The following is a 13950-nucleotide window of genomic DNA, read 5'->3' on the forward strand; positions in this document are numbered from 1 at the left end:
TGCTGACCAGTATACTGTCTAAAACTTAGTATTCTTTTTATCATTTAGATGTTTTAACTTTGTTAGTCCTGAAGAAGATGAAGGCATCAAGGTGTCACCGAAACGCTGCGTCGACTCTTTAAATAAAGTTTTTAACTGACATTTTTTTAGATTGTAACTTCTAGTGGGAGGAATATTATGGTGTATATTGAAGCTAGAAATAGCATAAATGGTATGTTTTTATGATATGTGTATGGCTAATAACTTGTGTTTAGATTTTTACATATTAGTTATTGTTGCCTTATGCTAGAATTGATGCTGTAACTCACATAGTAATTTGTGCATTATGAGATGTAAGATTGATATAGACACTTGGTCCCAGGTGAGGAATTCCTCCTCTTGATATTTGAATATAGGGGCTTTTTTTACTTTTGTCCTTCTGTAATTTATAAACCTTCATTTGTGAAACTGAAAAATTAAACCTAGAACTACTGCCTGATCAGCAGCCGCAAAGGCCATTTCTTAGATCGATTTTAATCTTTCTGTGCCAGCTTGCTTAGGCCTTGTGGCGCACTTCCAAATCACTCAGGGTTTCTTCAGCGAGTCCGAAAACAGCGCTCTCCCTCCCCCTCTCTCTCTCTCTCTCTCTCGCTACCTCTCTACCCCTACCTCTCTACCTCACTCTACCTCTCTACCTCTCTCTCTTCGTGTCTCTCTACCTCTCTTTCTACCTCTCTCTCTACCTCTTTCTCTCTGCCGCTCTATACCTCTTTCTCTCTACCTCTTTTTCTCTACCGCTCTCTCTCTACCCCTCTCTCTCTACCCTCTCTCTACCCCTCTCACCCTACCCCTCTCTCTACCCCTCTCTCTCTACCCCTCTCTCTCTACCCCTCTCTCTCTACCCCTCTCTCTCTACACCCCTCTCTCTCTCTACCCCTCTCTCTCTCTACCCCTCTCTCTCTCTACCCCTCTCTCTCTACCCCTCTCTCTCTACCTCCCTCTCTCTCTACCTCTCTCTCTCTCTACCCCTCTCTCTCTACCCCTCTCTCTCTACCCCTCTCTCTCTACCCCTCTCTCTCTACCCCTCTCTCTCTACCCCTCTCTCTCTACCCCTCTCTCTACCCCTCTCTCTACCCCTCTCTCTACCCCTCTCTCTCCACACCTCTCTCTCTATCTCCACACCTCTCTCTCTCTCTCTCCACACCTCTCTCTCTCTCTCTCTCTCTCTCTCTCTCTCTCCACACCTCTCTCGCTCTCTCTCTCTACCTCTAAGTGGCAGCCGGAGCCTGATGGCACTGCTTGTCCTTTTTATTTTAAAAAACAAGCATTGGCACATCCACTAGGTCTCGCCTTTGCGGCCTTATAAGTGTTTAACCATGCAACAGTTAATGTTGTTGCACCAAGGACATTGTGCTGCATAACTAAATACTTATAAGGTCCCAAAAGCGAGATCTATTGGCTATGCCAATGCTTGTTAATGTATATGTCACCCCTATAGCAGGCCTATCAAGTCCTAATGCAGGGTGTTGTATGTTGTAAAACTACGTCCTTCTCTTTATGTCCTAAAACTCAAATTATTTTTGTTCCTTCGGAAAGGCTAGTAGCCCCACTGGTGAGTTTAGGGTTACTTACACACTGGCAACTGAGCTTTGCTTACTCCTGACTTGGATTAAAGTTGGTACTGTAGTGTATCAAATTAATTGTCACATTAAACCTGACTTGATGCCCAAGTCCAATTTAATGTAACATTTATGTAATGGCAGCATTGAGAAAGTTTCTACTCTGTTGCCCAAGTTTTCTGGCGGCCATGCAAAGATGCTAGTCATAAGACGGCCTTCTGCTGTCCTTGGGCGAAGTGTGAACAACTTCCAGTAGTAAGAACAATAGAGGCCTGACGTTGGAAGAGGTGTCACTTCTGCCCTGCAGGAAGCGACACATGGTGTGAGCCAAGAAGGTGAGCTTCAAAGGGAAAGCCGCATGAAGAGCAATTGGTGGACACACATGAGAGGGGCTGCTCCTTTGTTGAGGTAGATGGGTTGGCGTTGGGGTCAGAGAGGGGTGACCAGTGGTCAAACTAGTTTTCCCATGGCTGTGTAGCTCTTGGTTAGCCAAACCTCTAAGGTGGACTGCCAAGCTTCACATGCCAAGAGAGGCTTTCTGTCATCTTGGGATGGGCAGAATTGTGCACTCTGGGATAGCTAGATGCCTCACTGCACCACAACCTCAAGAGCATTTTCTGGGCATAAATATGGCACCCATGACATTTAGACCTCCTATCACATCTAGACTGTAGAGAGTACTGACAAAAGGACTGCTCTGCTGTTCCCTGGACTTGGCAAGACATGCTGCACCTGCTGATCCTTGGGCTAGCAAAGAGAGGAGTGTACCAGTCGTGCATTGCTTGTGGAAAAGACACTCCAGAGCCTCAGACAGAGAAGGTGAACACTAAGAGTCAATTAGCTGTCTTCCTGTTGCAGCACCAGAAACACTAAGGCTGAAGTAGCTTGTCAGGCCATTCTGTAGCCACATTAACTGGTCCCCGGCTGTCCGCCGATATGCAGTCTGGACGGCCAAGTCCCAGTGCTCAAACGTTGCACTCAAGTCTGCAGAACCCGGGAAATGCATTTTAGTTGCCCAAGACAAACACTAGCCTTCGCCAAATCACCAATGTCATTTTTAATGTTAGAAGGCTAGTATCCACATTGGCAAGTTCAGATTTACAGGCTGACATCTCGGCTTGCTCACGTCTGAATGGAACTTCCAAAATTGGTACTTCAAGGTATGAAAAGAATCAATGCAATGGTTAAATCAAATTTAATGTCCCTGGTGGGCAGCATGCAACTTTAGTAAGTTTGTTATCTAAGGTTTACTGTACCTGTTTACGGTTGCGCGCAAAGGTCTTTCCTCAAGATAGCTTCTGACTACCTGCGGAGAAGGGTAAACGACTCTCAGGAAAGCCTACAAAGGATCTACTGAGAGAGGAGAGCAGGAAAAGCCACGAAGGGTGTGAGCCCAAAAGGCGAGCTTCGAAGGGGAAGTTGGCTTTGAAGAGAAAATGCAAGCACACACAACAGCTTTTGTCGAGGTAGACAGAAGGGAGAAACAGTGGTCAAACCGCTTTTTCATCTAGTGTTGGCTACCAAGCTCCAGACAACAATAGAGGAGTTCAGCCATCTTGGAAGTGGGCAGAATAGAGCGATTCGCCTGTACAGCCTAGCGCTTCACTTGAGACTGCTCTGGTGCTAAGGTATATGTCCTACTACTCCTCACCAGCTCCTCCCCTTACCTTCCCTCCCTCCTATTGGAGTTGGTTGTCCTTTGCTGGCCGGAGTAGTCAAAAACAATTCTTTAGAAAATGTATAAAGTTTCCAAACTTTGCAGTTACCTGTGCATGTTCACATTTTGGAGTACAAATCAGAGATTTACGTTTGACTTAAAAATCAATATCTCTGGAAACCTTTGGTGGATTTTGTTTGTTCTGGTGTCTAAAATAAATAAAAAATACAATCGATTTTTATAAATTTGTGTCGGATTTCTTTCATGTTGCGTGACTTTCTTATTCTGTTTTAGCAAGTTAGCCTGACGGGACTCAAGTTGCTTCTGAGAGGTCGCACAACCACACCATATAATAAACCACAATTCCTCATAATAGTAGATCACAACATCTTGCTAAAACCTAGAGAAAGCTGATAGGTTTCAATGTAACAGGCCAGAACAGACTGCATTCATTCTTCAAAACTCCAACTGAGAAGAATGCCGTAACCTTTTCGTAGTCCCTGTGCATTCTTAAAGTCAGCTTTCCAATAACAGTAGCACTTCAATAATGTTGGCAAGAATAAACATTTTAAATTACGCATCCCTTGACGTTGTTATCTTTGCTTTTATAGACTGATGATGAAGATGAGTCTTTCATTCCAGAGGATGCTTCTCTTTTGAATTTGGAAACCATTGACACATACTCCTGTGACACTTCTTCTCTGGCAAGCTCAGACAGCGGCGATCGCACACATCTAAAAAGGTAAGGACTTGGTGGAAATGTTTCCATTGTGTGTGATATTTTTTTTCCAATTCTCAGAAACTAAAGGGTACCAGTGCACATGTTTCAATACTTATTTCGTAACAGTGACAGTAACAGTGACAGCACTGTATTGGCGTCTCTGAAGTTTATAACGCAGGTTGTATTCTAGCATAACTCGTACACAGCCATAGTCTAATTATACACCAACGAGAATAGGAATTATTTTATTTGCAAAATGTAATTGGAAATAGCTTACTAAAAACCATGCAAGAAGCACCTTGTCTTGTTATTTTATTATCTACAATAAAGTATAATTGAAGGTGGATTTCCCCTCCTGGCCATGATTATCCTCTGCCCCCAGCCCCAGTCCCCCACTAAACAGAGTATCCCACTTTATGGCATTAAGGAGTTTCCTTTCTTGCTACATCCTATTGATTTACATACCGTAACTCAACATAGCCTTCAAAAGACAACCTCCACTTTCATGTATATTCCCTCCATTCTATTTCATCCCTATAACACAATACCTCCTCCCATTTCTCTCTTAGAACATCAGCCTGTTCATAATGATTTTAATTATATTCATCAGCATGTTCGATATCCTCTTTTTCTTCATTCAACCTGTGAGTGTTGAGTCTATAGAGGGAAGTACTCTGGTGGTTCTAGTAATTCGTCAGTGTCCTTTGCATTCTCCTGTGGGTGTTGACTCTTTTTAACACCTTTGATGATTGATCCTAGCGACCGTAATCTCGATTTGGTATAGGTGTTGTCTCCTGCTCGGCCACATGACAATCTGAAACAAAGTTGTAAGGGAGCGAGCAGTGTCCAAGCGGGATTGGATATAGCAGCAGTGTAAATCAACACTAAAGGAGATGTGACCACATCCCTATTGGAACTTGGACAAATGTTCTGTTTCTGTTACAAAGCTGGGAAAATGTAATAAGAGTGGTAGCAGCCTATTCCGAATGCAGCATTGAGGATGAAGTTCCATTTAAAGGTGATGTGGCAACCTGTTCGCTGAACGGTCGTATGGGACAGTATCAGAAGACCTTAATGCATTCCATCTTTTGGTGAGCTGGTTGTCCTGGCGATATTGAGGAAGGAGGAGGTGACCTATAGGAGAAGAAAACACACCCTTGTCCTCTGAAAGAAAGAGGCTGAACACCAGTGGCCCTTTTAATTCTGCACTAATGCAAGGTGCACTTTTGTGACTTTCTATAAGCATTGGGTGCCTTTTTAGGTCTGGCATTAACCAACACTTTTTGTTTTTATTAGAATTCTATCTCTCTCTTTCTCTATGTACCAGCTGTCTTCGCTGTGAGTGACGGCATTCTTCTCTTTCACAAGGTGCATAATGACATGCAAAATAGTTTTGTTAAGTGCAAGGAACTACTGTGGTCTTGTGTGGTTTTTGAGACCAAAAAATATTTTTTACTTTTGCCAATGTTTGTTTTAATGATGAAGACCCAGCAGCTTCCACAACAATAACGTTTTATAAAAAAGAAGTCAAAACAAAACACGCATTGACAAAACCAAAAGGCTGACCAACTTTACCATACCTATTAGCTTTGTCAATGCTTGTTTATTTACTAGTTAACTATAATTTTGTTGAAACCGGTTACACTGAATTTCCATTATGAATATTTTTTTTTTTAGCAAAATGTTTTCTAAGTTGCATTTTATTTAGTAAATATTTTATTTTGAAAGCAAAGAATCATCAATCTTGCTTTCAAGCTTTTGCATATATTTGCATCTAATCAGAGGGTGTCCTGGAAGCATTATACGTAGCCTCATATTGCTAAACTTTGCAAACACATGTAAACATTTTTATACTGGAACCACTATAAGTAGTGCAGTCTTAACTTACACAATTTCCTTAGAGCGCTCACCCTATTAATAAAGGCTTTGTATTAACATTTGGACACTAATATTACTTTAAGTGCAGAAAATGCCCTTCCCTAATCCATAATGTGGTACTGTTATCTGGCAGCCAAAGGGTTTGTTCTGCAGGGGGTTGGGCATACTTGTCCCTAGGACAAAATAAACATGAACACTGTTGTCCTTGACCCCAAACAATATGACCTGGGCATCAGGCTTTAGGAATTCGACACCACTGCAGACAACCTCTTACAATTACGTGGCGTAGGGGGTGCCATTACAGTATACAGAAAAGTGATCTATGGAATGCTTAAATTAATTTCAGCCATTGGTAATTACTCCGCAACCCAGTCCATCGATATTTTGCACACCATGCCACCTCAGTTTGAACCCAGCTATATGCAAATCAGTCTTAAATCTACTGCCATGGGAACAGTCCAGCCCGAAATGCCTAGCCAGGTCCTCCCAGAACCGGAACACTAACAACCCATGATCGGTTTTGCCCTAGTTGTGGGCTCATCAGACAGATACAGCTTGGTGCCAGTGGCCTGGTGTGCACAGCACCCATGTCTGGGCATACCCGTCCTACTTAGGACAATAAACTGTAGCATACAAAAAGTGTTGAATGGAATGCTTGAATTAATCTCCGCCACCGGTATCTGAGAAGATCTTGAACAGCTCCCTCTTTAGGAGCACACAAAAAAATAAAAAATTGCATAAATGAATCACCTTTTCCTTTGAAGAGTGCAACTCTATAAAGATTCCACACACTACGGCTGCCTTCCAGTCCCCTAGAAGGTAGTCACAGTAAGACCGTTGCTAAGGAAGTCCATGCTGGGAGCCAACAACATGAACAATCTTACACCCATCTGTTTGCTCTTTCACATGGGCAAAGGGTCTTTCACATGGGCAAAGGATGGGAAGAAGTGTCCATGTATTAAAATCAGGACTTTGCAAAATGTAATGAACGACCTACAATGGGCTTCCATTACATTCATAGTGCTAAGCAGGTGGTCCCATCAGACTCAATGATCTTCACCAGCTCATTGATAAAGTAGAAACTGGCAAGCAAGTTCTGACGCCACCTATCAAGTTTAGGCAAGAGCTGCGCCGTGAACGGCGCCCATGATGGAACTTTTTAACAACGCCTCCCTAGGCAGAATCTAGAACCTTCTGTATGTACTGCGGTGACCGAGCAACCTTTTGCCGATGACCGGTGGAGCTACCCAGCTGGACGTCGGACACTGTTTTTCCTTGTCTCTCCGTTGTATTTCTTACCCCCTCCACCCTAAGTTTAAGCTATGTTCTTGTAACTAATGTAACTATTCTCCAGCACCTATTTGGCCGTCACCTACACAGCTGGTCTTCTGACTTTGTTTTCCTCGTCTCCCCGTATGTGTCTCCTTCACTCCCCCTTCCTCTTTTGATCCTTTGATTTAAATTTATCTAACTATATAACCCGTAACTCGTTGATTCAACTGATGTAAATTACAAAACTGTTTTTACCTACCACTGAGCCTGAGCAACCTTGGCGGTTGTCCGTTGGAGCTGTCCTATGCAGCTATAGAGGAATCTGGCCCCTTGGCCGTCACCTACCCAGCCGGTCATCTGACATTGTTTTTCCTCGTCTCCCCTTTGTGAGTCTCCTTTTCTCCCCCTTCGATGGAAAATGACGACACCCCCTGAGCAGATACCAAACCTGTTTCTACCTACCGCGGGGACCGAGCAACCTTGGCCGATGCCCGGAGGAGCTGTCCTATGCAGCTATAGAGTAGTCTAGCCCCTTTGCCGTCACCTACCCAGCCGGTCATGTGACATTATTTATCCTTGTCTCCCCGTTATGTGTCTCCTTCTCTCTCCCTTCGATGTAACAATGACTACGCCCCCTGGGCGGATACCAAACCTGTTTGTACCTACCGCGGAGACCGAGAAACCTTGGCCGATGCCCGGTGGAGCTGTCCTATGCAGCTATAGAGGAGTCTGGCCCCTTGGCCGTCACCTACCCAGCCGGTCATCTGACATTGTTTTCCTCTTCTCCCCATTCGTGTCTCCTTCACTCCCCCTCCCTCTGTGATTCTTTGATTCCAGCGGTTGTAACTATGTAACCTGTAACTTGCTAATCCTCATGTAAAGCGCTCTGATACCTCCGGGTCTAGCCAGCGCTATATAAAACTTTGCAAATAAATAAATAAAATAAAAGGATAGAATCAAAAGCATAATACAATGTAGCATCAAGACAGAACCCAAAAAGTCAGATTCCCCTACTATGCCTAGCGACCCCCCTCCCAGTATCCAAACCCACTCAAATAATTTATTAGGCAATAGCAATGTCCAAGCACTCATGGCATCAGGCATCGGTTCCCATAGTTTCAAAGACTGCTCACGGTCCATCCTATGATTGTTCCATGTCCTCCATGTTTTTGTCCATTTATGTTTAATAGACACCACTTTGGGGAAATCATAATCGCCTTCCCACAAACAGCATTCAGACAGGCTACTACCAATTCCCAGTCACCCTTGTATGTCTGGGCAGCTCTATAGCATATGCTGAAAGGCCACATTTCCGAAGACACTGTGTAGAGTTTGCCCTGCCCATTTTCACAAAGGTAGTACATGCATAATAGCACCTGTGTAGTATGTTTAGTTGTACTAGACGGAATCTAGATCATATGGCCACCTTCCGTGGGGATGCGAGAGCCTCAGCCCACTCGCCATCCTCCAGGCCCACAAGGTCTTGCTCCAAGTGTTCCCTCAAATTAATCGGGTGTCAGGTGAATTGTTGAGTAGCTTGAGGTAAGTATTGGAAACTGCCTTTTTGGGCATGTATTCAGTCAATAGCCTATTCTCAAGTGGAGAGGCTTCCGGGAGCTCCTCCCCTTTCGTCAATGCCTTCTGCAATGCATGGCTAATCTGCAGATAGTGATATATTTTTGTGGGTGCTTATTGGTTTTCAGTCTGTAAAACAGCGAATGGAATAACTCCGTAGGTCCCCCATCTTTGCAATGACAATAAGGTTTCACTTGTGAAACCCAGAATGAGTCCCCAGGGTGCCCAGTCGTGCAGTGTCCCACAGGGTGGTGGCCTGTGTAATAGTTTCACCCGACCCCAAGTTGTTCAAGGTTTTATGCCAAATTGTGAGGGTCTCGGACAGGATGCAACACGTGCTCCCCAATAAATGGCCAGAGATAGCCCCCTGGCCGCATGGCTTTTTAATCCATGCAGTAAGCTGGTTTGTAGCCAGGGAAATGGACCCAGTGGTTGATGGCTACGAGTTGTGCTGTCCATTAATATTTCTATATGTCTTGGAGGGCTATTTCACCATCGTACCAGCTCCTTTTCTGTGCAAATCAGTCTTGAAATTGCTCCAACTGGTATTCAAGGCATATAAAATGGAGAGCTGTCAGTACCAGTAATTTATTTTTATTTCACTGCCTAGTACCCCAGATATTGTAACATCCCACGTTTGTGCCACCCACACCCCCTCAAACTCAGAACGATAGCTTGAGGGCCCCTCATACTTTCTTAACTTAAACTGCTTCTTAAGCATTTTCCTCTTTCCATTTATTATCCCCGAAGTCCCCAACTCCATCCTTCTCGTTAAGTTGTGGTACAGAACTAGAATTTGAGGGATCTGCTGAGCCGTTGCCTGGCACCCATGAAGACCATCCTGTTAAAGGGTGTTGAGGGCCTGAAGCGATAGGGCATCCTTGATCCATTATGTCGGTTTGGAGCATGCACTGTAGGCTAATATAATATCAGTATGATGTTGCGCCGGAAAACCAATCAATCCTGGAGCTTGCTTCTTATAGGCTGGTAGAAGGCATAAGATGCTCCTTATTGACTTCTTTGATCACTTTAACACTGTTCCTATTTAGTTTCAGACCTAGGGCCAGATGTATCAAGGCTTTTGCGACTCGCAAAGGCCGAAATTCGCAGAATATCGGCCTTTGCGACTCGCAAACGGCCGTTTTGCATTTTTTCAGATGTATGAAAAAATCGCAATTTAAGGAATCGCAATTATTTGCGATTCCTTATTTTGCTATAGCATTTAAGGAATCGCAAATTTTGCGATTCCTTAAATGATATGTATGACACATTTTCAAATTGCGATTTTAAGTTAAGGAATCGCAAATTACCACCAACTTGTACTTGGTGGTAATTTGCGATTTCTTTTAAAAATGCCCTATTTGGCATTTGTGATGGTGGCATGTGACACACATACATGCCCATAGGGCATGTATGTGTGCCACATGCACACACATGTAGATTTCCAGGGGTGCAGCAGGGTGTCTTTGAGACACCCCTGCACCCTTGAAATATTTCTCAAATTGTGATTAGCAAATTGCGAATTCGCGATTTGAGAATTATTGCACTTTCATTCCTATGGGCCTCCTGGCCCATAGGAATGCATTGGAAATTATTCTTTATTTGCGAATTCGCAAAATGCGAATTCGTAAATAAAGAATAATAAGGAATCGCAAAAAATTTGCGATTTTTTTACATACATACCGTTTTGCGAATTCTAAATAGCGATTCGCAAAAAATCGCTATTTAGGATTCGCAAAACGGATTCTTGATACATCTGGCCCCTAATCTTTATGATTTTAACTTACTTCACTAAGACTGGTTCTTTCAGGGGCTGTCAGTTAGACTCCAAATGCTTCTTGTGTCAGTTCATAATGTTAGTCAATGCCAGTGCATAGTTAATTAATACCGTTACAATAGTGAACAAAGTAGGAGAAACATTTCTTAAAACAGCCTTTAGCCTTGCATGACAGATTCTCAACTAATGCCCAAAAAAAGAAATTAAACTAAAAGTAAAGTGCTATGTGTGCTCATTGATACGTGAGATTTGCAGTGCAAATAAGCAAATTTAAAAGAGATGGCACTTTATTAAGAAATTGCGAGGCTAAAAGACAGCAGTCTTGGCCGAAGCCAGTTTGATTTCCATCCAGTGACATAAAAAAGAAACATTAAGATAAGAGTGGTGCTTCATGTGCTCATTGATATGTAGGATTGGGTGTGTGAATGTGCATTTTTAATAAAATGTAGTTATTTATTTGAAAAGTTTGATATAGCGCTAAAATGGTAAAGTGTTAAAAGTAGCAAAACTCAACAGTCAATAGTCTTCGTCGTAGTCAATTTGATTTACATACTCATTCATTCAGGGCCGGAAGGAGGGGGTCCCCTTCTGAAAATAGAAGTGTTTTTAAGTTTAAGAAATGCAGTTATTCGTTGTATTAGCGGCACAGTTGCTCCAGAGGCCGTGTCTGTGGTTGCTCTAGACAGTTTGTTTTCTACCAGTAAAAGACCGTTTAATTGCGGGTCTTTTGATTTAAAAAAAAAAAAAAAAATCACAGCCGGTCTCCTCGTACGAAAATTGAACGGCGGTTTAAGCAGGCAAGACCTCTCCTCCTTACGGGTGATACACGTGCAGATCAAATGTTACATGTCCTCAGTTCTGTGGCCGCACAAGCAGCAGGTTGGGGTTTAGCCATCCGCCATGGTGGGCAGCCCTCGAAAAATAAACTCGCAATAGCTAGTGAGATTTTATCTGGTCGAGCTATTTTTAGCATTTTCGCGTCTGTGCTGGCGAGTTAACTTTAAGCTGGAAGGAGCAGGTGCTCTGCTCTTTCAGAAAGTGAATTAAAAACACATTTGCTTTGCAGTCTGTTCAAGGATAGTGGTCAAATGTCAGTTTGTCTATAATAATAATTGTTGCTTATCTTTTCCTGGAAAATGGTGTTTAATTTTCTTTCTCTTATTATAGTTAGTACTTTTTGTCAAGTGAGTTATCCCACAGCAATTGTGAAACAAACAGCTGTAAAATGTCACGTTTTTTTCTAACTCAACATTTAAACAGCTTGTAAAGGAATAGTACATGTATTTCAGAATATACTAGGAATTGTGAAATAAGGTAACTTCTGTAATTCAGTAGTGAACAAAGATTTACATAGGCCTAAAACAATTCAGAACACTTTACTTGGTGATGTGCAAATGACAAATATTTGCAGAAACTCGATTTTCAGAAATTGTACAGTATATAGTTTTAGAGTCAATAATTTTTATTATGCGGGAATGTAGTATGGTTCACAGCCCAGCTGCCAACATCAACTTGCCGGCAGAGCGTAAACTCAATGCAATGACACAGCGTCTGGGCCTACATCCCGGAGGACGACCCCGCATATTCCTACGAACTTGAGAAGCCGCCCCACCTGTGCTATGACCTCTGCCTTATATCAAGTAACAAACAAGTAAGAAAAATCAAAACTCCCCCCACTCCCCGCCCCCACAAAACAGCCCCCCTCCCATTACCACCCCCGCATCAGCTTCTATCTGCACTTCTTACTTCCCAGGATCCTCCAGCTCTACCAGGTAAAATTCAGCCCACAGGCTTACCCTTCTGACTCTAAAGGAATGAGTTGCAGGATCTGTAAATACTTCAGGCAAGTTACTTCTCAGAGGTCTTTGGATAAGAGCTGTAAGAACGGGCCCCAAAGTTTAGCGTATTCCGAACCCTTCCTATCCATTCCCATCGAGAGTTCTCCATCGCTAAAATGTGCTAGAGTCTTTGAAACCAATCTCGAGGGTCAGGTACAGTCGGGGAACCCCAGTACGCCAGGAGCACCTGCCTCGCAACTAACAGAGCCAGCGCAATCTGCCTACCCTTCAGCGAGTGCAGGGGAAAAAACTTAGGGTGGGGAAGCCCCAACAGAGTATTCTCTGGCACTGAGGGAATGTAATCTGAAACGCAGCATCCAACTCATCCAAGATCGTGGCCCAATACCTCCCCAGCTTCGGGCAGTCCCGTAACAAATTTGCCAGTGTCCCTGACAGACCACACCCCCGCCAGCAGAGGCCGGACTTGGTGGCATCCCATGCTCTAATGCGCGCCAGAGTGTAGTACCAATATGCCACTACGTTGTAGGCTGATTCGGTGCCTGCGGTATTAGAGGCTGTGTGCTGTGCGCGGTAGAAAACGTGCTCCCACTCTTTTTTCGTCAACGGACGTCCCAATTCCATTTCCCATCGAACCTGCGCAGGTGCATGCTGCCTCCTGAGCTGAGCTGAGCTGAGCATTTAGCTCTGAGATGAGTCTCCGGTCGTCCTTGCAGACCAACCATTCTTTCAAACGCCGTCAAAGGCCGGGACATGGCGGCAACGTTGGCTGGTTGGGTGACCCAATGTGTCACCTGCGAGTAGTGAAAAGCATCCGCCAGCGGCAACTGGAAGAACCCCATGCGTAGCCGGGTTAACTGAATCAAGCCATCTAAGTCAGAGGGAACCCACCCTCTTACAGCCTTCCTCTCTCCAGCGATGGAAGACCGAGGACGGGGACATTGGGGAGGGGAACGTAGTCCACCTTTTGCGTTGCACCAGCTGATCCTATGCCTTGAGGGTCAGTGACGTCACCGGGGAAGAGTAAAGGCCCCAGGCTCTGTGCTTGCGCAGCAACCAGAACTCCTGCCAGATATTGCAACCTGCCACAGTCTGGTCCATAAAGTTCCAATGTTTACTAGACATGTGCCTATTCTATTCGACTATATACCTGAGGCTGGACGCTTGAAAGTAGTCTGTCCGCAGCGGATAGCCCAGCCCCCCAGCCACCTTCGGGGTGACTGCTACGGACAATGCCTGCCGCGGCCGTTTATTGTTCCATGAGAACCTATTGAGGAGCCCCTGCAGCTTCCGTAGGGTGCCCTGCGAAGGATTCAACGGTAGCATTTGAAAAAGGTACAGTATGCGGGGAAGTACAGTCATTTTCAGAGCCGCTAGTGTCGCGTACCAGGCCAACTTAAGACTGGACCAATCCGAGAGGGCTTTGGTAACCTGATCAACCAGCACTTTATAGTTCAGGGACACTGTTTTAGCAATAGAAGGGGCCAATCGGACACCCAAGTACGGGATGTCAGATTGTGCCCACTGGAACTCAAAGTCCTGCCTCAGGTCCAGGACGTCTGCCTCGGGGATGGAAAGGTTAAGAATTTGCGATTTGGAGAAGTTAACTTTGAAGACCGCCACTTTCTAGAACTCCGATAGCTCCTTTGAGAGGCTCCGCAAAGAGAAGTGGGGGT

The 13950-nt window shown here is 44.3% G+C and overlaps 1 protein-coding gene across 1 annotated transcript in view; it reads left to right on the forward strand.

Annotated features, from left to right (window-relative positions):
• Window positions 1–13950, forward strand: part of VPS8 (VPS8 subunit of CORVET complex) — a 1704823-nt gene that overhangs the window by 86182 nt on the left and 1604691 nt on the right. The window contains exon 3 of the mRNA XM_086955430.1: window positions 3867–3997. Within this exon, the coding sequence (XP_086811556.1) occupies window positions 3867–3997 (131 nt within the window). The remainder of the gene's footprint in view (window positions 1–3866; window positions 3998–13950) is intronic.

Source organism: Lissotriton vulgaris, chromosome 2_1 (genome assembly GCF_964263255.1).
Source record: "Lissotriton vulgaris chromosome 2_1, aLisVul1.2, whole genome shotgun sequence".
In the NCBI taxonomy this organism is placed as follows: Eukaryota; Metazoa; Chordata; class Amphibia; order Caudata; family Salamandridae; genus Lissotriton; species Lissotriton vulgaris.